The 25,576-nt window shown below is 38.2% G+C and overlaps 2 protein-coding genes across 3 annotated transcripts in view; one reads left to right on the forward strand and one right to left on the reverse strand.

Moving 5' to 3' along the window:
- LOC124165922 (peptidylglycine alpha-hydroxylating monooxygenase) overlaps positions 1–20,187 on the reverse strand; it is a 43,987-nt gene extending 23,800 nt beyond the window's left edge. Inside the window, exon 1 of one of the 2 annotated variants that reach the window (XM_046543457.1) lies at positions 20,077–20,187. In XM_046543457.1, coding sequence (XP_046399413.1) covers positions 20,077–20,187 — 111 coding nt within the window. Of the gene's footprint in view, positions 1–12,002; positions 12,158–20,076 lie in introns of those variants that run through there. The other variant, XM_046543456.1, reaches the window with a different exon arrangement.
- A 95-nt stretch (positions 20,188–20,282) lies between these two features.
- On the forward strand, positions 20,283–23,238 carry LOC124165923 (cAMP-regulated phosphoprotein 19). Its single transcript, XM_046543459.1, has 3 exons — positions 20,283–20,469; positions 20,855–20,977; positions 21,064–23,238. The coding sequence occupies exons 1-3, from the start codon at positions 20,368–20,370 to the stop codon at positions 21,250–21,252; spliced, it is 414 nt and encodes a 137-aa protein (XP_046399415.1). The 5' UTR covers positions 20,283–20,367; the 3' UTR covers positions 21,253–23,238.
- Positions 23,239–25,576: the final 2,338 nt, after the last annotated feature.

Below are 25,576 nucleotides of genomic sequence, written 5' to 3' on the forward strand. Positions count from 1 at the left end.
GAAATCGAAGTTGCTATTCCAAAAAAAATTTAGACCATCCTATGATGAAAATGATCCAGAGATTTTACTCTAGACTGGCATCGAAGCCACTCCGAGGAAGCCTGTAGTACACAATATTTAGTCTCGAAAAGGCGCAGAAATATTTCCATCAAAGGGAGGAAAATATGGAAGCGGTTTCATATAAATAGTCTTCTTCCTCTTCCTTTAAGGATTAGGCTACTAAGCCTGTTCCGACTCCACAACAAATAATATAATTATAGTATAAATAACAAATACCCACTTTCAGCCTCCCCGGGCGTTCATTTTGGTTCTTATTAGCGGTGGCGGTCGCTTACGCAAGATAGCGAAGAAAATTAACACTGGTTGCGATTGTTACTCTATCTTCTTATCGTTACCTAATCTCATTCGTTAAAAGTGGCGCTCATAAGCTTCGCCAGAGTGAGGGTATTAATAAAGTGTATTTCCTTCTGATGCAAAAAAAATCAAATTACAAAGTGATACAAAATGCATGAAATCCATCCTCTTTTCCAGCAAAAATAAACGCCAAGGGTGAAATAACCAGCGCAGAATATTCCTTTTTATCTAGCCGACACAAACACAGAAAGGCTTTCCTTTATCGCAATAGTGCAAACGTATGGCCGACTGATATTTCAGAATAAATTGAGGAAAGGAAGAATACACAACTCGAAAAAGTATACATTGCTTTCTGTCCGCAACGCATGGGCCACCAGAAGATGACGTTGGCAGTCCATCATTTACAAACCGATAAGGAGGAGAGGTCCGTTGGGAACGAGGACCATACGATAACCCCCGCCAAATTAAATTACGAAAAGAATATCGCAATCGTGGCGCACAATGAGGATGGATAGTGGCCATAGTGATGTTCAATTTTGAGAGGAATGAGGAGAGATATGTGCCTTCACTCTTCCTACGCTCCAAGAATTATTAATAGGGTGGTTTCCTATTATTTTTTTATTGCCTAAATCGAAAGATTATTACTCCTGGAGTACGTATTTCACGCTTTTAGATTTGAAATGACGATATCTATTTTTCGCGATTAAATGAAAAGTGAAAATTTCCAAGCGCGCGAAAACGCGACGCGTAAGTATGAATCTCTCCGTGTGACGTATTTCTGGTTCCCGTTGCCGCAAGTTAGGTGACCTTGAGGCGAGTCGAGCGCTGATACGACGCAGGCTGCTAGCGGGTAGCTGAGTACCCTGCTGGCTGGTAGCGTTTGGCTTAAATAAGGATTATTAATACCTTATCAAATGAAGAAAACTTTCCGACCTTAGCCAGTTTTAATAAGTGATTATTAAGACATGTTTCCCTGAGCTCTGCGCCTCATGCATGCAATGGTAACCTCAGACGATATAAAACTCCTATCTTCTCGTATAGAAACTAGGTCCCTGTGACGTCACGTGGAGTGGCATCGCATGGGCGCCAATCTGGCCCTTATCAAATGAGGATAAAAATGGACCATTGCCATTCGTCTAACCCGGTATTTCTAAAACGAAATAATTTGTATATTATGAATACACTAATGGTGGGTAACGAATCGCAATCAATGCCTTTCGTTTTCTTTGATGACGGAAACTACCCTATGGCTGAATGTCTACCACACTTTACAGATTGCACTAGATGAAAGGAATATATAGGCTGGATCAAAAATGGAACTACTGAACTCCTCATCGATACGATCATGGAAGACGGTATAGAAGCATGGGCGGAGTTTTGGGGATGGGGGGGCAAGAGTAGCCTGGCCTCCCAACTTAAAGGGTAACCGAAAAAAGTACGAAACATTAACATTCAAGTAAAATTAAAACAAAAAAATCACTATTTTAAATTAATTTTAGTCTTACAGTTAGTCAATTTTCAGTCAATTTTAGTCATTATAGCACTCAAAATGTTCCAGGAATTAAACAAATCTTGCAGGAAAACTTGAGGGTTATCGAGTACCCACCGTTTCACGGAAAGGATAGCCCCTAAACCCCTGGCAGTGTTGTTCCACCCCCCCAACATAAAACTCTATTCAAGTATTAAAGTCTTCCCACTTGGGCCCTGCAAAGCGCCTCCCAAACAGCCCCCTTTATTCTTTTCATCAGAAACATCAAGTGAGATATCTAAATATAAAATGAGGAGCTCAAAATCAAAACGCAATATCCCATTAATATTCTATATTATTTCTACTGTGTAGATACCTTTTTCTCAACTTACACGCAACCAAACTCTACAAATGAGGTACCAAAATGCACAGAATTTATCAGAGAACATGCGACGGCATATCTTACTTCCTAAACATTGCTATTGTTTCCTAAAATTGGTTTTTAAATAATAATAAAAAAACAAAAAAAAAACAAAAACCGGTCAATATTCCTGACGTTAACGGCGCACAAACTGATACATTCGTTCATATGCAACAATATCTCGCATTCTTTAAATTACTTTTATCAAAATGCAGCTGATTCCACATTCAAGTCTCCCGTTGATACCTAAGTATGAGTCATGATGGGCGTTTAACAGATGATAGTGTAATTACTTCCAATGTAGTGTTTAAAGAGGTCCTCTGACCTCAATTTGTTCATGAACATTCCAATTAAATTTGTACATAAGATCCTGCCTTTTTTTCTACATTTTAAAATTAGAAACGCGCGTATCCCTCTGTGGACCTGCATTGAAAAGAGCGGGGGAAGCCCGCTGGGAGCGGGCGCATCACGCTCGTGTTTACTCATGAGCAGAAGGAAAGAACCCCAACCTCAATGCGTATGACATTTTTCAATTTATGAAATAACAAGAGAATACTAGAATTTGATTCATACTTTTCTTGTACACGGAGATGTTGAAATGGACATCGCTACACAATTCTAAATTTTAAGACAAAATGCACCTTGATCCTCCATCACACAGTGAATCAATCAGTACATTGATTTATAACGGTGAGGGTAGAGTTCACCCCAGACTAATTGTAAGCCACGAGGATGTGGTTAAAACACATTTAGGGCAGGAGGGCCAGTTCTTTTCCCTTGACCACCACACACTTCGAGGATTTTTGTTTGAAAGTGTCAACAGGTTTAATTCGTGATTTGAACCCGAAAACCTTTGGTCTGAATCCTAGCTCTCAATTTAGAAAATTAAAATAATAAATAATTTTTAGAAAGTCGACTGAAAAGTTTTTGGAAAAATGCTTGCAATGCTAAGCTCCTCAAGTAGTATAGTTCATTTTCATCTTCAGTATTCCGTACATCTCTTGCAGCATTTCCTCTGCACAAAAGATAAGGGGTGCGCACGATAACTGGCCATTCTCTTCGACCCACTTGTATGGTGAATCCACAATCCTTCGTATACATATTTTGCCTTAGCTGGAAGAAAGTCTGAGAATTAAAGTACTTGTCATACTCATCAACAATTCCAAATATGCTGATCTAAATGCACAGGAAAAAAATTGGGCTTTCCTTGCATTATTTTTTAGAAATTTCATTCGAAATTTCCCATTTTCATACACTCCCTCCAAGCTGTCCTTTTTAAACTCTAATTTACAATATTTTTTTCGGTCGTATCCAATAGTAGAGGACAACCCTAATAGCTTAAAATTAAAATAAAACGGCCAGATATTCCAAATTCTACACAATCTAATTTTGCTGTTTCACTACGTTAGCTTTCCCATGTGAAGGCAAGACATTTTACATCTTTAATTAAGTTTTCGACTTGACTTTTACAAATACCTTTACATTTACGAAACAGGGCACATCTCGCGAAGTATTTCTCAAATGCATCAACCACCCGGTTTTACCACTCTTAGCTCTCATATTCCTCGATTGGAAAGCTAAAATTGTCGTCATACAAGTGGTGTAACTATGGAGGGGATGAGGGGGACATCCCCCTCCCCCCCCCCCCAAAGCCTCGGAGAAATATAAATAATATTCAAAATTCTTGTCTAGTTTGGACATATAGTAAATTTTAACGTAACCTTTAAATGAAACCCAAATTTTAAGTGCCAAAATCATGTAAAATGTATTTGCAAGCATGTCACTTTTACAAAATTTTCCCAAACGGTAGGGGGTGGGAGGTCGCCCTTCCTCATCCCCCTACTTCCACCCCAAAGTATATTCCTAGTTACGCCACTGCGTCGTACATCGAATTCCCGTTTAAGTATCACTACATTATGCTTACATTTTAACTGTCAAATGGCATAATTCATTGCTGCGACTATATCCCAATGAAAAATCACAAAGTTACTAAAAATTGTGCTTCAATGGGGTTCGAGGCCTGCAGCTTCAGGCTGCCCTAGAATTCTCTTGTACAATCTAAAATCAACCTCGTATCCTGGATAGAAGCCTGTGGCGCTTCAGCACTCACGAAATTGCGCTCGGGATGAGGGTAAGGCCGTGGATGGAGATGCTGAGATGGAAGTAAGGCAAGATTGAAGGGTGGCAAAACAATCGGAAAAACTGGCAATTAGAAGCTACCAAGATATAAACAGGAAAAACTCGAGATACCGGATAAATGTCGCATTTTTCTCTACTTCTTGACGCATTAAGGGCTTATTTTAAAATTACGCTAACGTCCTTACGTTATGCCAACTAATTTTTCAGCCTTATGTCGTGTGTCCTTACAAAGACTTATTTGTATCCCAATGACAGAAATTTTACCACGGTATGTACCTCAGTACAGAAGTAAAATCATCATTATAGTGTATCGGTAATGGCCAAAGTTATAACTTAAGGGAGTTACCCGCAATACACTGATGTGCAAATTCCACTAGTGAAAAATCATTCTACTTGGCCGGGATTCGAACCCGGATCCCTCGATTTCAGGGCGACTGCTTTAGCTCTTTAGCCAGTTACGCTATCGAAACGTCAACATCCTCGGTGGAAATAAAATTTTCATGCTGAGAAACAAATTATTCTTCATTAGGGCCAACTAACATGAAATTTTCGTGATGATAGCATAAGATTTAAACAAATATTATTTCAGGCAATAAAGACAAAATACAACCGGTAGTGCGGTGTTCTGCTCTCTTGAGTATGTCGGCTACCGAGCGTGTCTATCGTCAACTTTCAATGGTAAGTTGCTTTAAATAAAAATATTAATTTACATGCCAACATGTAAATTAATATTTTTATGAATAAATTCGGAAATTTATGAAATAATCGATTAACTTAAACGATGATCAATGACGCGGAGTCGGATTTTCAGATATTTTTTTCCGTCACCGAGAAAGAGCATAATGGAAGGGGTGCGTTGACACTTATGCAACAAACGATTCGTTTAAGTGCTTCTGGTAAAATTTTGACGCTTTGAATACGATTTTAAGCGCTCAAAGAATTCCCTTGATTTCATAGTAACAACAAACGTCTGCACTCCACTTTCTAGGAAATTAAATGTGACTCACTATTTTGCAGATTGATATTTGATTTGTCCGATAAAATGAATAAGATAATTAACTACATCGTGGAATAAAAATTAGTAACAGAGAATATAAGCAAACGAAAACGGGAGAGCTTAAAACGAATCGAGCGACTTTAACATGAATAATGTACGCTGTGACGTCTCATTCAAAACATTAGGCACGGAGCCATAAATTCACTTCTATCGTGCTTGGGTTGCGTATGGGGTCGCTTAAACTGATAAATTTTGTGTACATTCAAATGCATCAAAAAGCCATAAATTTCATTCATTAAGGAACATATTTCGTTTTTATAATCCTGAAATTTACAGTAATCGTTGTTTTTTACCTAAATGGTCGTAGTTATTATTCTACGTAGGCGTTTGTTCCCAAAATCCAACTGATTAAAAAAGACAAACATTCGGGCTCTGGCGGCAGAAGTTAATATTATGCTATTACGAGAAAATTTAGGATATGAGACCCAGAACCTATTCAAAAAACTTTAAATAGGTAGAAAAAATCAGAGGACACGTGACACACGAAAATAGGATAATCCGAATGCCAATTAAAGTTGGACAAAATAAATAACTCGGTATTTAGATTGATTTGTATTCTCGGAAATGGATAATAGATGACAACTCGCCATGAGCTAGGCTAATTGTAAGAGTGAAGGATAGCTTTGGAGATTATATTTTTTCCCGCTTTCATTGTTCGCGAGTTTTCCAGTCTACACGCACGAAGCCAGAAATTTGCTTCGGGCGAAGCTAGGGAGTTACACAGGTTGCCTACACTGACATTTTGTTGTCGCTTGCATCGGAAAAACATACCTATCATTAAGTCAGCTGCACAATTCACTTGCACAATGCAGACAGTCCCATTAATCGTTGGTTATGAGCAGTTGAGCAGTTATTATGAAATTTGACTACATCGAAAAATGGAGAGTCACAGGATAGATGACTGCTGATGGTCTCTTAAGCAGATGAATCTCGGGCAGTGGCCATAAGAAATAAAATATCGGGGGGGACGGAAGCCCCAGACTACCCCCTCTCCAGCTCATTGCCAACCTATCTTCGTAAAAAAACATGAAAAGTAAGAAGTACTGTTGGCATACGAAATAACCTCTATTACAGTGGCAGGAAAGGACATTCAATACATTTTTACACTTATTATGCCTTGCGAAAAGTCTCTGCTTTAAAACAAGTTATTCATCATGGTTGTACGGCTATGGGAATCCGATGAGTTTCATGTTCCACTCAATTTCGGAGGATATTTTCCCCGTGCTGTCGGCAAGGATTATATACCTTCCTGGCGCTAAGAAGTGATCACAACCGCCATCATCGCCCGCGGGGTTCCCTACAACAACGACCTTAAACCGCCCCTATGATCAACAAAATGCTATCACTCTTCGAGCAGTTGGAGACCAATGCTGGATTTTTTTCAACGCCTACTGGCGTGCTCAATGTATTCGAGTACCCATAAAAGTGCTCGATAACTCCATGTACTAGTCTTGCGTCTCCAGATTACAGTATTTGATAACGTTGGTGACGGCAGTAGCACTCTAAGGGTCAGACACATGAACCACTGGAAAAGCTGATCATAAAATAAAAGAAACCTTCGAGACCTGGTGCTGGCAGCGGGTGCTGTCGAACAAACGGACGGATAAGGTGGGAAACTAGAGGTACCGAAGAAAATAAGACGGGAAATATGAAGCACCATACGCTAGAGAAGGACGCGGTGGATGAGCTATGTCATTAGAAACAGTGATCGCGTGAGAAATTAATGGAGGAAAAATATGCGGAACGAAAAGTCCACAGAGGAATGCCGAGAGATACGAATTAAGGATGGATGCAGATGGGCATAATAAAGAAGAACATCACGGAACTAGAAAGGCACCTTAGGAAAAGAAGAAAGGAGGGCTGCAGGACAGCAATCATAGGATTGCGGTACTATAAAGCGTTACACTGATGTTAAACGAATTAGGTTTGGAGTCGCTAGAGACTCGGGAGTTTCCGCGCAAGGCTTCAAGCAATTGAGAATGGATATCTTTAAGAGCGTCACGGAGAACATCATATTAGAACCCCATTATATTTCCAGGTCCGACAAAAGCGATAATTTAAGAGAGATGTTTTGCCGAACGGATAGATATGGGATTTCGTTTTTTCCCCGAACCATAAAGGACTTCTAGGAGTGATTTCGCAAGAACATTTCCTTTTTAAGTGTATACGGCTGGTGTCCTAACACCCCCTGCCACACGCCCTTTTAGGGGGCTTGCGGGGTAGTATATAGATGTACTTGAACTACTATCAGTGGTGTTATGGCAAAATTAGCAGTGGCGAAACGCACTTTCCTTAACTTTTTTACAGGTGAAATGTTACCCTGAGCAGTGGCGCAGCAAGGGGGGTTTTGGGGATAAACCCCCCTGACCTCAGAGAAATTTTAAAATTTAATACGTTTTACTAAAATGGATAAATATTACTTATACAATAGTGTCAGGATTAAAAGAATATCCCTCAGAAAACCGCAAAACTTGCCATTTGGAGCCATTTATCTTAAAAAAATTCTGGGGGAGGGCACCCGCACCTCCCGTATTGCCCCACTATCAGTTGCGCCTAAAACCTCCCCCCCTAGCCTTAATTCCTTGCTGCGCGCCTGACTCTGGGTGTTTTTTTTTACTACAAGTTGTTATTTACATTTTATTACCAAAATTTTTTTCTTAGCTTACGAATGTATACATTAGAAATTTTGAGCCACCAAAATCCATAAAGATTATTTATTTGACTATTATGTCTTTTCTTAACCAGTGCCGAAACGGTGTTCCGGCATCATAACACCACTGACTACAAAATCTAGACGAGGAGAAAAATACATACCTCCAAATTTGTGGAGGATACTTCAATGCCGCCGTGAAAACTTAGTTCGACGAATACTAAGTGGATGTCGGGCTGAATATCGCCGCTTATTGGTATCCGAAACTTACACGAAAACATAAAAGTAGATGCGAATATCTGGGTTTCGGAATGCCACCTGGACACTCATCTGTGCTCGAGCACATTTGAAACATTCCTTCCACCAAATACGGAAGGCAATCTCACATCGTTGGTCTCGTAACAACACGTAAAAACCCTGCTACCACCAAGACCCCTACAGAGCGGACAGTGAATGAGTTATCACCCGAGGGGCTCACCCTCAGAATTATCCGTATTTATCTTGCAATTTTGATACGATTGTGTATACAAACAGCAGATAGATCTACATTATAAAATTACTAAGTAATAATAATTGTTTGTACTGTTCTGTTAAAAAGTCCGGTAATTGTAGTCCTCTGTAATTGGCCTTGTGCTGTTTTTGGATTGAATAAATAAAGAAAAAGGAATAAGCAGCTATAAATTCTGGGACGGTATCCTCGCCACTGATATTTCTTAGAGGCTACCTAAACCTTCCCTTGGATGTAAAAAAAAGCCTGTAAATTATTTGTGAAGATTATTTTTCTGTTTTTGGAAGTAATACAACCAATTTATCTCCACATATACTATCCCGCCGCCCCGTCAATAGGCGTGTGGGGCGGGGCGTTTGGACACGAGTCGTTAACAAAACAGGAAAAGGAACTTTTGAAACTGAGTTCCGAATAACAACTATTTAAGTATTTTATTTTTCAGGGAAACACGAATTCCTAAACTTTCTCATTCCGTAAATATATCTCTTAATTTATCTCTTCAGTCGGACCCAGAAATCTAGCTGGGTTCTAAAATGATTTTGTCGATCAGTAAGGTATATATTCCTGATAGCTCAAGCAATAAAAGCCTTGCACACAGCCTCAGAGTCTCCTCCGGCTCCCAGCCTAATTAATATAAAACATATGAGGATATCAAACGAGAATACAGTACTGTTCCGGTGACTAGTTCAGCAGAATTCACATTTCCATTGGTACTCTCAATGAGCTCGCGAATATAAACCTTAAGGAGAAACCAATGTCCACAGGGTCAAATTTAGACACTGTACGATTCCTAGATAATATTCAAAACAGGCAGAACAGCATGCCGGCCTGGGTGGCGGCGCGCCTCCACCCTGGGGGGCGCCGCCGCGGCGGGGTAAAGTCCTCGCCAGCCAAACCGAAGGTCGCGAGTTCGAGTCCCGCCTGGGTAAGTTACCCTTATCCAGGGCAAGGATGTCTTTCAGTGATTGTTAAATGTTATCAACCCCGTTGTAAAGGCCGAATAGTGCTGTTTTCGGTGGTGTGAGAAATAAAAAATAAAATAAACAGGTAGACAGAAATTGGCTTCTGTGATTACTTAGGTGTTATGCGGGTTGCCAATATTGGTATTTTCTTGCAATTTCGTCCGCATTTCATTATATCAGCTAAATATTTCGTTCGCATAGCTCTGAAAGTCACACCCATCGTAGATTATTGGCAAAAATTATAAAATGTAAATGTATATCGAAAAATGGAGTGGCAGAGAATAGTTAAGCCTGGGCTAGTTTTCTCCTCAGCAGATGTATTGAGGGTATACACCAGAAGGGAAAAAATTTCGGAGGGGGGCCCAAATTCCCTCTATCGATACGTGACTGGTTAAAGCCACTGGCCTTGAAGATAAATGGGGGAATCTTGACAGCTGTAAATTCACCTTCTCCACTCAACTGCCACCTCAGTTATCTAGACACTGATATGAGAAGTGAAAATGCCTCTATTGCATATTTGAAATGCATGTCTTAATTCAAAAATCGCTTTATATTTTGATGCTACGTGTCCCCTCGTCTACAGACAAGGATCATCTTCAGAATAATAAAACGAAGAGCAGAAGAGTACTTGAATGAGGACCAATTCGGATTCAGAAAAAGCAAAGGCACTAAGGGATGCAATATTGGGATTAGGAATAGAGAAGCATGTCGCCCTTCAATTAGAAGTATTATTATCTAGGTTCATCGTCATCGTGGTTTTGGTTGCAATGAAAATATACATCAACTCAAATAAATACCATAGCAATCAGAAGGAGGGGGGTCAATAGGTTCAACCCCCGATGTTTTCGGTGTGCCCCTCCAAGAGAACTACCCTAAGTAAATACATCCCCTCCTGCAAAAACTCTCCCGATTTTTTTTCTGCCAACGGTCTAAACTAAAACTCCTATCTTACACATAATATGCCAGGTTGAATATCCATGCTTATACATAAAATTTGAACATAAGGTGAAGTACATGTAAGAGGGGGAGAAGCCAATGGTTACAAGTGATTATCTTTTCTTGACAGAGATAGAAATTAGGTATACAAAACAAACGAGATCAATTAGATGTTTAGTAGTGCATTTGACTTTCCATTCCATTTCACCTCAGGACAGACTCACTTGTATTCCTTGGCCACAAATTTTTTAAATATTTTTTTTTTCTATCATTTTCTACACCAAACTCTGTTTAGCGAAGAAAATAACTTGTACCTATTGGCTTCTAACCCGCTAATATCAAGTATCGACGATTGAAACGTATTACTCGTGTGCCATATGTTGTCATACGCAGATTGAATTTGAGGGTACGGAAAGGGGAGACACATTCTGAGGTATCATACAACAAATCTAAAGCAGGCAAAACGCGATTCGAGCGCAAAAATGACAGTAGAATTGCCATTAACTAATTTACGCAACGGGCGTTCCCACGAGCATTGTTGATCATGAAAGATTATTTTTTCGCGGCAACAGATGTCGGGGTTCGTGAACTCCAGTCCGGCCCATTGATTGATACACCCACGCACGAAGCGCCTATGACGTCAACGGTGCGACGCTCAAATTTCGACAACATAGAACAAATCATCCCCTCGAAGGAAAAAATTCGGAGTGTTATATCAATTTTGAATAGTTCGAGCACATACATAAGGAAAATGTTTCCATGCGAAACAGCCATTCAACTTAACAATTCCAGCCCGCATTATAACCATGTAAAATTTCATGTTTTTTAAATATGTTTCGACATTTCTACCACTGAAACTACACAAAATCGCGAATTTCGAAATCCAACGGGTTAATTAATAGTCAAATTGCTCTGAAATGAAAATTCTACAAGCGCGACAGAAATTAAACAATCGTCATGATAAAATATTATGAGGCAAGCACTCCCAAGGGTGATGGTAACTACTGGATATGGAAGCATGATGAAAATATAACAGAATTTCTTAAAAAATAGAAATTACACCGGTAACAGAACACGAAAGGTTAAGATTAACAATACAATAACTCATAGTTCCTGTGGTGGAGAATCCACAAAGAACACCATACTGTGACACCTTCTTATCACGTATGCTATGTCACCCTTTAGTTTACCACATTGTAAGTCTTAAAATTATACCGACCTAATTTCTACGAAAATTTTATCTCCTATACAGAAAGAAAAGACCGCCATAAATTAAAAACCAAGAGTAATACATAAGCATCATCATTCCTTCTACGCGGAACAAGGTGACAAATAGAGTATAATAATTTAAAATAAATGAAGATCGTATAAACAGTGCGAGACCTTTCAGCGGTATCAAATAGATGAGCAAAAATTACACTGAAAATATATCTTTATAAACCAACAACACCGATCATTACAAGAGCGACGTTAAACAAGGAAAAGAAACATGACATTCACTACTTACGACAGACGGACGAACATTTGGCATCAGCAGTGAATACTTTTCCACTTTGTACGAAGAAGACAACTGTAAAACATTGCTAAGCACGACAGAAAGGAAGAAAATCAGACTGTACACCGACGAAGCCATTTCGCCCAAATCGATAGACTGAGACTGCGTCTGACGTTCCTCAACTTTTTATACCTTTGCGGAGTTGGGATTCCCCGCCTACCTCGCATTTTTAAAGCTTCATAACGTGGCCGTTTCATTTATTCGCAGCAGCACTGATCAAAAGCCAGTGAGAGCGAGGTAATTTTAACCAGTTCAAAAGTGCCATGCAAACTGTACTGTAATGCTAATTATAAAATGGTACAATTTTAAAGAGTAAATTAGGATTTTCGAACATTGATGCTTTTCGCGCACTCAATTTTTGCAAACAGCGATGTTTCGCCCACCTAAGCCTGAAGGAATAATTCCACCTAATATCAACAATAATGTGTCCCTTAGGGTCTCATATTTCCATGTAAATTTCCCTCTTCACCTCAAACTACACACCCCAAGACCGTTTATCCAAAAACACAATTTTTGTGTACCATGCGAATTTAAATTTTTCCGCATTTTAGCAAAAAAAAGCGCGCCTTGGATCAAATAGTTCCTTCCATATCCCCACCAAACTGTCATAAAGCCATGATTAATAACTTATTTTAAAGCAAACAACTTGCGTTAGACAATACAAGCGTAAAAAAGGATTGAATGTCCTATCTTAATTTTGCTATATTTAAGTGCAAAAAATACCATGTAACTTTTCTAAGATACTCCTTCTACCTACCTTACTATTCTTTATTATCATTAAAATTTAGTACACTACTTATAAATAGATTCATTTTAATATATAAGCATAAAAATTTTAACTTGCATGGCATTCCAGACCCCCAATAAGCAATGTTGCACATATCGTAGTCTTACTATACCTAACGGTGCATTTCTTAATTTCTAAAATTTTTATAGGTACCAGAAAGCATACCAACACATTTAATCTGCAATATTTTTAAAATATATTCCCCACCCCCCAAATTTCCGATTTTTTAAAGAACTAGTATTAAAAGTTACAATGAGGAATCGTGTGTTACCATTAAAAAAAACGATTAAATTTTTTACTCAACCCATTTTCCAAAGAGATGCCAGAATGTCATTCTAGCGAGGCTGAAATTAAGCATTGTATGTATGTTATAACTGCTCTTGACCTTAGAAATATGATCAGATATGATCTACAGCTTCAATAACAACTGCAAACACTGCTGGAATATATATGACCTATGTTTTTAACAATATGTACGCTTTTGACAAGTGTTTTGTGGAGTATCTTGAAAGTCTTCTGGAGCTGAACAGAACATTTGGATTAGACCGCCAACAATATGATGACTAAAATTTGACATTTACTAATGCTAAAATAAGATACAAATAAAATATTTTTATACAAAGATATTATTTAAACAAGTATAATTTCAAATATCGTCATGAGTGATCTTAGAATAAAAAGTATCTATTCATTTTACCTCTTTCTCTCTTGTAGTTACACTTCAACTATAACAAGAATTTTATTATAATCTAATTTCAGAAGTATAATCTGCTCCATAATTGCACTATCTATGAATCCCCAAAAATTTAATTTGGTAAATTTTAGCAGGAAATTTTCAAAGTGATATCTTAAAAAATCTTGTCAATAGAGTAACAAAATTAATCAAATAATAATTTGAAACCATTGCAGAGACTTGTCATCACCAGATAATGAGAATGGAACTGAATATCCCATTTTCAGACTGTGTAAGTTTAGGTGGAAGGACAGTGGAGACTGCTAGAATGATGGGTACAAAGTATGTATAGTGGTGGGGAGGAAAGTCAATAAAGGATAGCTGTTACAACAATAGGAAGCTTGGCATTAGAGTGATTGATATTAGTAGGTAAGTGATAGGATTCTGGAGTTTGATATGTATTGAGGTGAGACCCACCATGCTTTAAGTGGTTCAATAGGGTAGTTTCCTTCATCAAAGAAAACGAAAGGCATTGATTGCGATTCGTTACCCACCATTAGTGTATTCATAATACACTAATTATTTGGTTTTTGAAATACCGGTTTTTGACGAATGGCAAGGGTCGAATTTTATCCTCATTTGAAAAAGGCCAGATTGGCGCCCATGCGATTCCACTCCACGTGACGTCACAGGGACCTAGTTTCTACACGAGAGGATAGAAGTTATACATCGTCTGAGGTTACCAATGCATGCATGAGACACAGAGCTCAGGGAAACAAGTCTTAATAACCACCTATTAAAACTGGCTTAGGTCGGAAAGTTTTCTTCGTTTGATAAGGTATTAATAAACCTTTTTTAAGCCAAGCGCTACCAGCCAGCAAGGTACTCAGCTACCCGCTAGCATCCTGCATCCTATCAGCGCTCAGAGCCTCGATCAAGGTCACGTCACAAGGCGGGAGGGGGAACCAAAAATGCGTTGCACGGACTTTTTCCCATCATTCCTACTTACGCGTCGCGTTTTCGCGCGCTTGAAAATTTTCACTTTCCATTTTATTGCGAAAAATAGATATTGCCATTTAAAAATCTAAAAGCGTGAAATACGTACTCCAGGAGTAATAATCTTTCGATTTAGGCAATTAAAAAATAATAGGAAACCACCCTATGCACATCCCCACTAGCATCCACAGGGAGGAAGAAGGAGATGGGGTGTACTAACTGCTTGAGGACATAATAAAAGAAATAATGGGTCAGAAGAATGGGTTAGTGATTAGAGGAAATATCTAACAGTGACAGTGGACTGAAATGCCTCAGTTGGGGAAGCGTGGAATGGAAAAAATAGGGGGGATATGATTAGGAAGGCACAATAACTGGGGAGTTTTAGAGTAAAACTTTGTAGGACGAGCGAGTTATCACAAATACATGGTTCAATCATCATAAGGGGTGGAAGTACCCATGAAGGAATACAGAGGATATGGGGTTAATAGACATAGTTTAAAATATACTGGGATTAGCCACGGTGACAACTTATATGGGAGTCACCCGTAATGCACAATCGTGCGAAAGATCCACAGAGAAAAAATTATCCGCCTTGACCAGGATACGAACCCGGATTCCCCGATTTCCGCTCGAGTGCTTTAGCCAGTTAATAGAGATAGACTACATCATTGTAAGGCAGAGGTTTAAGAATGGTGTGGAAAACTTGCACAGCTTCCCTGAGGTAGATGCACATTAAAACCACAACCTAATGCTTATAACATGCAATACAGGACTCGAAAGACTGAGGAAAATCAGAAAGGTGATAAAATGGAATTCAAAAGCAATGAAGGGGAAAGAGAGAAGGAAATTTCAGGAATCAGAGCAGAACGTCATCAGAAGCTGTAGGAATGCAGGCAATATAGTAAGGGTGGGATAAGATTATCACTGGAATAGCCAGTACAACTGAAAAGTCAATTGGATACATTGACAGGAGATGGATAAAGAAATCATAAATAATGGAGGAAATTAAAAAATAAATCCAGAAGAGAAGAAAGTACACATAGCAACCTAAAAAGATGCAGAGGGTAATAATGATAATAACTATAGGTAACCCGTGCGAAAGTTTTGCACTTTCACTCTTTCAGAGAACAGGGAAGCTGACATATAAAAAAATATTGGCGGGGCCTTGCCCTGGGAAATTTTATAAATAGTGACTTTTCAAGTTTTTAAAAGCATTTTAGAAGAGTAATAAGATCAAAATTAGAACCCTAAAAACTTGACTCTCGATAACTGGTCACTCCGGCGAAAATCAGCGTGACATATTTTTTCCTCACTCCCATAAAAAATCTTTTAGGAGACTTGGGCCCCCTCAGGGCCCATGGAGTCGGCGCCACTGTCAGGGAATAAGTATGTTAAGAAAACGTCTAATTTGAATTCCCATTCATGATAATGCTTGAATACTTTCAACAGGATATTTTTATATATTCGTCCTACTTATCTTTTAAGTTCCTTCATAGGCGCTGACTCCGTGGGGCTTGAGGGGGCCCGAGCCCCCTCAAAAATCCGTTATGGGTGTGAGGAAAAAATGTGCCAGGAGTGCCCAGATATCGAGATTCGAGTTACAAGGGTTCTAATGTTGATCATATGACTCTTCTAAAATGCTTAAAAAACTTAAAACTCACTGCTTATAAAATTTACCGGGGCAAGTCCCTGGTTTGGGCCCCCCCAATATATTTTGCAAGTCGGTGTCCCTGAGTTCCTTACACACGAAGCCTCTTTTAGAGACTGTTTAACATTGTTCATGCTTTATAGATATTATTTTAAATATTACTGCCTGCTTATATTGTTTCCTTGGTTTAGTTATGGATTTAACGGTTTTTTTAACTATAAAATTTAAAAAATGTGTGGAGTCGATATACCTTAAGCGAGTAATCGACATGAAAAAATCGACACTTTTAAGTCAAATTAATGGCTAAATAATGAAATTTAAGGTGGAAATTGTATTTTTTGTCAGAAGCCAGTGATTTAACATTTAAAATGGTACATTTATCACTGTAGGTGATTTTGGAGGGAGTGTAAGAGGAATGGATATTAATGGAGCATACATGGAATAACAGAAAAAGACCTTCCTGTTTCATTATCGTGAGTATTGAGCAGGGAAGGGATTTCACAAACAGTATTAGAGGGAAGATTTTTAAGTAAATGAGTGAGGGGAGGGAATAATATCAGATTCATAGATAGAATGAAAATATTGTAGGCTTTATTCTGAACTGGAGAGGAAAGATCAAGTTGGCAGGAGAGAGAGGCTGCGATAATTTTAAAAAATTTCCATGCAAAGCTAACTGAACTAACAAAGCTACTGGCAAAACACTTGAATAATATTGAGGAAATCAGTTTCATGAGCTTTATTTTTTGTATTAGTGCAACCTGGATGGTATGTATAAAAAAATAAATAAGACTGCTAAAATGGGTAATTTTCCAAATTTGGTTCTGGCAACAACACTATGACATCTCATGCGAGTGCTGCATGATATTGCAGAGAACATGACATGAAAGATAAAACCAACTGATTACTGAAAAAAAGCAAGAATTAATCCAATATTTCTCAATGCGGCATAGCTTCACTACCGTATTGTGATTCTCTTTAAATGTTCTCCTTTTTAAGGCTGGGGTGCTCACCATGGAAGGGGAGAACCTCATTGAGCATAGTGAACTGTTAAAATTTAGGGGCTGGGATTCATGAAATGCATCACTGGGGGGTGCCAAAATAAGGTAATAATAAAACAAATTGTTTCATAAAAAGATCATTATGTACGGACAACCCTTGAGCACCTGCTATTGACATAATCAGCAGAATCAGCTTGATGAATGCAAATGATATTGACTTGCTGCTTATCAGTTAAAAAATTAACTATTAAAGGAGAAATTATAGATTAATTCACAAAAAGTGAAATATTTCCATCTTGCCACAAGAATGGCAATATCAGTGGCTATTTGATCGCCACAGTGTTTTCACAATCTAACGGGGTGGATGTTAACAATAGACAGACATTCGGCAAGGACGAACAATTAAAACAACTATGTATAGGGTAGAATTCGCTAAGAGAATACTAGAATTATTTTCGAACCACTCCTGGACAGGATACAGATACCGATATATCTAGTAGAGGTATACCACAGTCAATTCCACTAACAGAATAAATCTGAAACCTACAGATTATCAATTACACCTCAGCCAGTCCATCATTCTCAACCTAAGAATTAATTCACGAATAGAGCTGATATTACACCAATCTAATACTTACTTTCATATTCAGTTAAATTGATACGTAAACTAGACAATAGGTTTTTCAGAATGGGTGAGGGAAAGAAAAACGCCACTCAAGAATATCCAAATTAATTAAAAGTCATCGATAACAAGATTTGCACACTAGAGGCATGGCAAAAATAAGTATCCATTAGAGCAGGAAGAACAAACACAAAAACTGGTATGAAAAGAAAGAGAACGGACAAAAGATTTTTTTGTACTCGGGTGGCTAATGAAAAAATTTGAATAAATTCACTCAATCATAGTTTCTCGTCGGGTTCTTCACAAATTATCAGCCAACAGTTACCACGCATTGAGGAGAGAAATTAAAATCAAAAATTTCACGACCCACTTTGAAAATATTCACTGTTTTCGCGGTCATTACGAGGAATAGATACACATGCCACTAATACAAACAGTATTAGCAATTTTTCTTATCATCAAGGAATGCGGGACGCAAAACACCAGGCTTTGCGAACTGCCATGTTAAGAGGAGGTACCTTGCCTCCCCTACCCACCCCCCGCTTTTTCCTTACTCGACGTAGTACAGTGATATTTATAGATGGCAGCCCGAAAAAAGTGTACGTGACTGCCGATAGATGGCAGCACTGACAATTAGCGGCAAAACTGGGTATTCAAATATGTCATCCAGTATATACAGTAATATTAATACTCGCATTTCCTGAAAAACAAAACTTTTTGTTTCTTTTAAATAAAAAAACAATGGTAATTAAACATTAAGTCATTTTTATTGATAAAAAACAGCAATACATTTATAAAACAAGGCAACATTAACATTTGAAAAAGATCACTGAAAAACAATAGATCACCACTTCAATGCCTTACGTTCGAAACAATTTTATAAAGCACGAAAAAATACTAAGGCATTTAAATAACCTCACATTCAGGGATAAGGAAAGAAATATTGCTAACTCGAACACATTGAGCAAACGACAGTTGTGAATGCAATGCATTAATATGGGCATGAGCAATGAATAGCAATGTGACAACTTGCTTATCAAATGAATATGAAGCCAATGGCAGTACAACCCAGCATAACCAAGCAAGACAATTAAACCAACACGCAGTTAGAGGCAATCAACACAATCAGCAAAGGACAGTTGTGAACGCAATGCATTAATAGGAACGTGAGCACTGAATAGTTATCAGATAACTAGCCACAACACTTGCATATGAAGCAAAAGGCAGTACACCACAGCATAACCATGCAAGACAATTAAACCAACAGGCAGTCAGAGGCACTTAAACACAATCAGCAAAGGACAGTTGTGAACGCAATGTATTAATAGGAACGTGAGCACCGAATAGCAATCAGACAACTTGCTTATCACATGCATATGAAGCAAATGGCAGCACACCCCAGCATAACCATACAAGAAAATTAAACCAACTGACAGTCAGGGGCACTTCAGCACAATCAGCAAAGGACAGTTGTGAACGCAATGCATTAATAGGAACGTGAGCACTGAATACTTATCAGATAACTCGCCGCAACACTTGCATATGAAGCCAATGGCAGTACAACCCAGCATAACCAAGCGAGACAATTAAACCAACACGCAGTTAGAGGCAATCAACACTATCAGCAAAGGACAGTTGTGAATGCAATGCATTAATATAGGAACATGAGCACTGAATAGCAATCAGATAATTACCTTTAACACTAACATACGAAGCAAAAGGCAGTACACCACAGCATAACCATGCAAGACAATTAAACCAACAGTCGGAGGCACTTCAACACAACACAAACACTTCAGCAAAGGACAGTTGTGAATCCAATGCATTAACAGGCGCGTGAGCACTGAATATAAATCAGAGAACTGGCTTTAACACTGACATACGAAGCAGAAGGCAGTACACCACCTCCCATCCGAAATATGGGCACCACACTCCAAAACACTACGGTAGTGCTTCATTTTCACTTTATAAAAATAAAGACTTATCACACGGATCACGAGAGCTCCTAACTTGCCAAGAGAACAGATTCAAAACGTGGTCACGTGGTTATAACGGCGCAGGGACCACGTGAGTTCCACGAAAACCCTCCCCTACTTCCCCCTCCCTCTCTCACCTCCCCTACAACTTCAATACTTCTCTCAGATGGCGTGAGAGTGCAAGTTACCCGGAAGCCCCGTAAGAGATCGCACTGGTTGCAAAACACTCTTTTCCACCAGGTTCTCATAGTTTCAAATATTTCGACCATAAAAAATTTAATTATGATCTTTGCAATTTTGATGGTAAAATTTCAGCTGAAACTTACCAAATAAGCCAAAAGACACACCATTCGACATTTCAAACGTAGTAGGCACGATAAATGACATAAAATCATCAACAAACTCAATAATAAAAACACTTCACGAGAGAATGCCATTATCCGCCATTGTTATTTTCATGTCATCCTTGACAAGTGAATAGAGTGAATGTGAGGGACCTTCGCAACCGCCCGTTTCTGCATGATTGTTTGCTGAATTTACCTTTCTTGTGAGTCAGCATATACATGTTCGCATTCTACTGTATTTACCTAGATTAAGTAACTGCGAAACTGCCAAAAATGTCCGAAGAAGCAGAAGTGAAAACGAACGAACCTGAGGATACAATGGAGTGCGAAAGAGAATCTAAAGAAAGCGAGGAAAATAATGAGAATGAACCCGAGGTAAGTTCCACTGCATTCTACTGTATATGACATCCTCTTAAATACTACTACCGTCTACTGTTATGGTTACTTGAAATATCACCTTGTCCTTTCGACTCGTTGAGACATTAACCACGTTATGAAATTGGAGGTTGTCATTCCCATCCGTAGTGGTCTTCTCAAGCTTATTTACGATAGGCGAAGTCGTTAAGAGTTATAATTTTTAATTTTGGCCTATTTGAACTGACAGGGCTAAATTTGTTCTTGTGGTGATTAACTATTTGTTAATTCTAAAAAAAACTTAGAACATGCTCACCACTATTACGACATGGAACCAAGTAAGGGAGTGTAACATTGGGTTGTCAATCGCGCAAGGACTAAAAAGTTACGATTTTATTATCTCTAGGAGCCCCTGTCCAATCAAGAGCTGGAGAAAATTGAAGAAGCTAAATTGAAGACTAAGTATCCGAAAGCTGTACTACCTATGACGGGCCATTCTGGGTTTTTACAGAAACGACTTGCCAAAGGAGTAAGTAACTTCCCAAGTATTTTTGATTTTCTAGTTGACTACATATTTTTTTAATTTACTGGTGTAATATGATTTTTTTATTTCAGCAAAAATATTTTGATTCCGGCGACTACCAAATGGCCAAGCAAAAGAAAGCACCAACAGCTAAAGCTAGGGTACCTCCTGTTCTTGCGTTTGCCACTGGTGAAGCTATTCCCACTCCGGAATCTGTTCCTGTGAGGAAAACCTCGATCATACAGCAATCAAAATTGGCAACCAGCAGTAGCAATACGTAATGTTAGTTTCCCATTTTCTTAACAGTGTAAGGACTGAAATTTTCATGAAAAATACTTCCTTTGGATTGCCGGAGATCTTAACTCCTTTGTATTATAGGCATGCCAAAAATAATAGAAAACACAATATTTGATGCTACGTATCTGCTATATTTTTGGAAAAGGAAGTATTAAAATGTATTCATCTGCAGTGGATATATTGTGCAGCGTTATCTGTAGATCAGTGAATAAGTTTGCCTTTTTCTTGAAGTTTTATTTTATGAAGTGTATTTCTCAGATTTGCTTATGTATGTTCAGTTGTGTGTTGGCTTGCATAATAATTTCTGCGAGGGCTCCTGCTCATATGGATAAGTTTAGGGCTGCATTCTGTATTATTTATTTGAGGTTTGCAATTGTGTCTGGTAGATGAATCAGTGGTCCTTGAATTGGTTTCAGGAACCAAGTTGTGAGACGTTTTTCTTCATTCATTAACATTTAGCATACAGATCTCATGTCAAAGTTGCCATATATTTTGTCTCAATGAGTGTTGAGAAGTGGTATGCTCTAGCGAATTATATTATTTTGCTTACAATTATGTCATGCTGTGGTGTTGCAGATAGTATCAGGAAAAGAATTCTTTTTGTTAGCATTGTACTGAAAGATGTAAAAGTTGCATGAGCATCCATAAACTTTTAATAAAATTGTCATCTGCCAAACAATGTTCATAAGTGAAGTTTCGGCATGGGTTCGTAACCCCTTTACTCAATAAATAATGAAGAATATAACACTGGCATATAGTTAATAACAAATTACTTCAATGGATGATTTACTTCCTGTCTTTAATAAAATGTACCTGAATTTTGAGAGTGGGTTTAAATTGAAATATTCGTGATTCTTACATCGAAGTGTTGTTGTTAGGGTTAGAGCCATTATTCAGAAGTCTTAATAAGTATGAGCACATAGTAATATCAGATTGAAATGTAAAAAATTGTAATTCCATTATTAGTTGGATTACATATTTTCAGTTGGAGGTCATATTCAGGTTTCTTATGTGTTTGTCTTGGTGCTTTGGGGAGTTATGCATTGATTCTTTAAGAATTTTATTCCTCTTTATAAGATGTTCATACATATTTGGTGGACCTGGGCATAGCTTTAGTCCCTTTAACTAAAAGGTTTCAGGCCAATGATGCTCTTCCTACAGTTTTGAACTACTATATATTTTTTAAAATGTAAGGGATATATTCTGCAGTGGTGAATTATCATCAATTTGATAGTTTTAATTTTTTATCCTCAAAGTAAGCCGCACCAATTATGTAGCTTCGAAGATTCTGTGAGTGTATAAGAATGTGCTAAATGCTTCTCAATTAAAGGATCACTTTTAAACTTGTGAGAAAGTGAGGCAGGCATTGGTGTGTGAATATTACTAATTATGTTGGATTGTTGAAATTGTCTCACCTTGATCTGTTTACTGTTGATGGTAATCAAAGACATGGATGTTTTCAAATGGCTGGAAGAGAGAAAATCCTAAGAGATTTCATCCTGTTTAATAGACATAGAAGAAAGCAGGTCAAGAAATAAATTTATTAATCGCCTTTTATAGAAAGTACATTGCTACTTATGTTTTGATCTCCACATCATCAGGAGTATTCAGAATTCAAAGGAATGATAATTCATATGACTATCTTATGTAAAGGAAAATTTTATACTCATTGGTGCTTCGCAAGTAAGTGATATATAAGTAAGTTGATGATTGTAATCATATGTAAGGAAAAAGAAGATTGGAGGTTCAAAGCAGATAAATTTGTTTGATGCAGATAATTAACTGCTGACTGGCGGATATTGTACGAAGACTAATTAGAACTCTTAGTCGTTATGCTTTAATTGATAATCACCAAGGGCTTGAGATTGCAAAATTTATTGTTGTTCTACGAATCATGTGGCTATGCACAAATGTCGATCCATCCCAAATGTTACGTACCCATTAGAAAGATTAAAATTGTTTAAGCTTCAGACGTTTTATAATTGCTTTCCTCCCCTAATTTTATAGGTATTCAGTATAGGTCTTACAATTAGTCATAAATCTTTATCCTCTGTTTTTTAGCAAATATTTGACGTCATTGCTATACTGGTATTTTTTGTTATGTATATTCCAACAAGATTAGAGTAATGTTTTTTTGTGGTGAAACAATGTCAAAAACCTTGTTTTAAATGTTTTCCCTGGCCCAAAGAACTCTTTCCGCCTGCCAGTGAACAAAATGAAGAAAAAACTCCACGAAGACAAAGAAAAGTTAGGTACCATTGAACAGCACTCTCATCAGTAAATTTTAAAGGCATAATTATGAGTATTTCAAAATATGTATTACAAAGTAATACTCGCAAATATAAACCTTACACATTACAAGAAATAACTTGGTGTTTTACAGCAACTACAATCAAAAACAGATCCTTAGCTCATGGCTGTCAGAGCAAGAGAGAACTTTCTCAGGAGAAGGTTGTGCCTACATCATGAGAAGAGGGGAAATTTTAGGGGATGGGGCAGCTGCCTGGGAGCTCAAGGCGGTAGGATGAGGTAACACTTAGCCTTCAGCAAACTGGGTTGGTTGTACCACGAATAGCTGATGTTCTGTCCAATTTTTCCCTCTAATGCCCAGGTTGACTGGAAATCCCAGAACACTTCTCATATGTCAAACATGGTTGGGGAGGCATCACAGCAAGTATGGAAACAGCTCCCTCTTTGCAATACTGTGTACATCAGTTCCCAGATGGGGTGAGAGGAAACTCAGATAGGCAATTGGTCACTAAGGAGGGGAGAGACATGGTAAGATGAGGTCTTGGAGAGAGAGAGAGATTTGATTGGTGAATTGTGGACTACTTCTCTTTCAAACTGCAGACAATTGGTCTGCACCAATTTCTCCTGGCTTCCCAAAACCCATATATTCGTCCACAGGACTGCTATTTTTAACTGCTGGTAATGCATCTAGGATTTTACCTAGTTGCTGGTATGGCAGGATTGGAGGTAGTTTTGAGTTGAAGGGCATGGTGTGTAAGTCCTTGGCGTTAAGGTCCTTAGCAAGGCAGTAAGGGAAAGCATCACATCTTTTTACATTTATTATTGTTTTTATATGAAGTAAATTATGAATAATTTCAATTTTTGAGAAGCAGATACATATATTCATTCACCTGTGAGTGCATTTTATATCATCGACTTTATTCCGCTTCTTTTGTCCCTAAGGATTAGCTGCAGCTAACGTAAGCAAGCCATTAGAAGATATCGTAACAAAAGAAGCAAATCTATTTTTTTTCAACTCAAGCTGGCAAATGTTAATTACAACGAGAATAAACACCTAACAACACTTTTTATTTTACCTGTCATCATTTCTTTGGTAAAATCCTTTGTAGTTGAAGAACCTTCTATCTTTTGGTGAGTCTTTTTCTAGCGTATCAATTTTTGCATCCATGAGTAAGTCATTTTAGAATGAAATTAAATTAGTTTTTCCGCTGTGATATTTCTTGCATTAAATTACTGACTGAAAATACCAAGTCCTTCAGGTTTCAAGTCATATTCAAAGAAAAAACCCAAGGATAGCTGGCTGTTTTCCTTCACAGAGTCACCCATCAGTGTGCAAAAATTCCTCATAAGTAATTTTCCTTGACTGAAATGTATAATTGGTACTCCATGGAATATTCTCAAAATGTCCAAAAATCTTTTGCCTCAGGACATGGTTGCTAAAATTAATTTTCTCTCAAACTAATTCTCAAATGAAGGATCTAAGGTTTTCCCGGCGAATAGACTGGAGAAAGAGTTCTCGGGTTTCCAGCCGGATCCAAGGGTTTTTCTGCACCAACGTTTCGAGGGTAAAGTCTGCCATTGTCTTGAGGGTGAATGAACAGGCCTGAAGTGATACCAACTTCGAGGGCCTGCCTGCCATATGTCTCTACCATATCCAACAAAACTGCTAGTATATTAAGAAGGCATAATGTGGAGACAAACCACCAGAAAAACTAAAGGCCCTTCTCGGAACCACCAAGGACAGATTGGGATTGAAGGCATCTGGAGTCTATTGCATTCCGTGTGTATGCATATGTGGTCCATTGGGGAGACCAGATGCACCGTTGAAAAATGGCTGAAGGAACACGAGAGATGCATCAGACTGTGCTAACCCAATAAGTCTGCGGTGGCCAAGCATAGCTTAGAAAACGGACACCGGATGAAATTTCAAGACAGAAATAATATGCCATGCCAACAATTACTGGGACCGTGTCGTCAAGGAGGCAATGAAAATCAGATCTGAGAAGAGAAACGTGAACAAAGACGGCGGCTTCCATCCGAGCAATGTGTGGAAACCAG

The sequence above is a fragment of the Ischnura elegans genome, chromosome 9 (genome assembly GCF_921293095.1).
Source record: "Ischnura elegans chromosome 9, ioIscEleg1.1, whole genome shotgun sequence".
Lineage (NCBI taxonomy): Eukaryota > Metazoa > Arthropoda > Insecta > Odonata > Coenagrionidae > Ischnura > Ischnura elegans.

Coding starts and splice junctions, on each gene's coding strand:
- LOC124165923 (XM_046543459.1), top strand. CDS start 20,368: ATGTCCGAAGAAGCAGAAGTGAAAACGAACGAACCTGAGGATACAATG. Junction 20,470..20,854: donor ATAATGAGAATGAACCCGAG/GTAAGTTCCACT, acceptor TATTATCTCTAG/GAGCCCCTGTCCAATCAAGA. Junction 20,978..21,063: donor AGAAACGACTTGCCAAAGGA/GTAAGTAACTTC, acceptor TTTTTATTTCAG/CAAAAATATTTTGATTCCGG.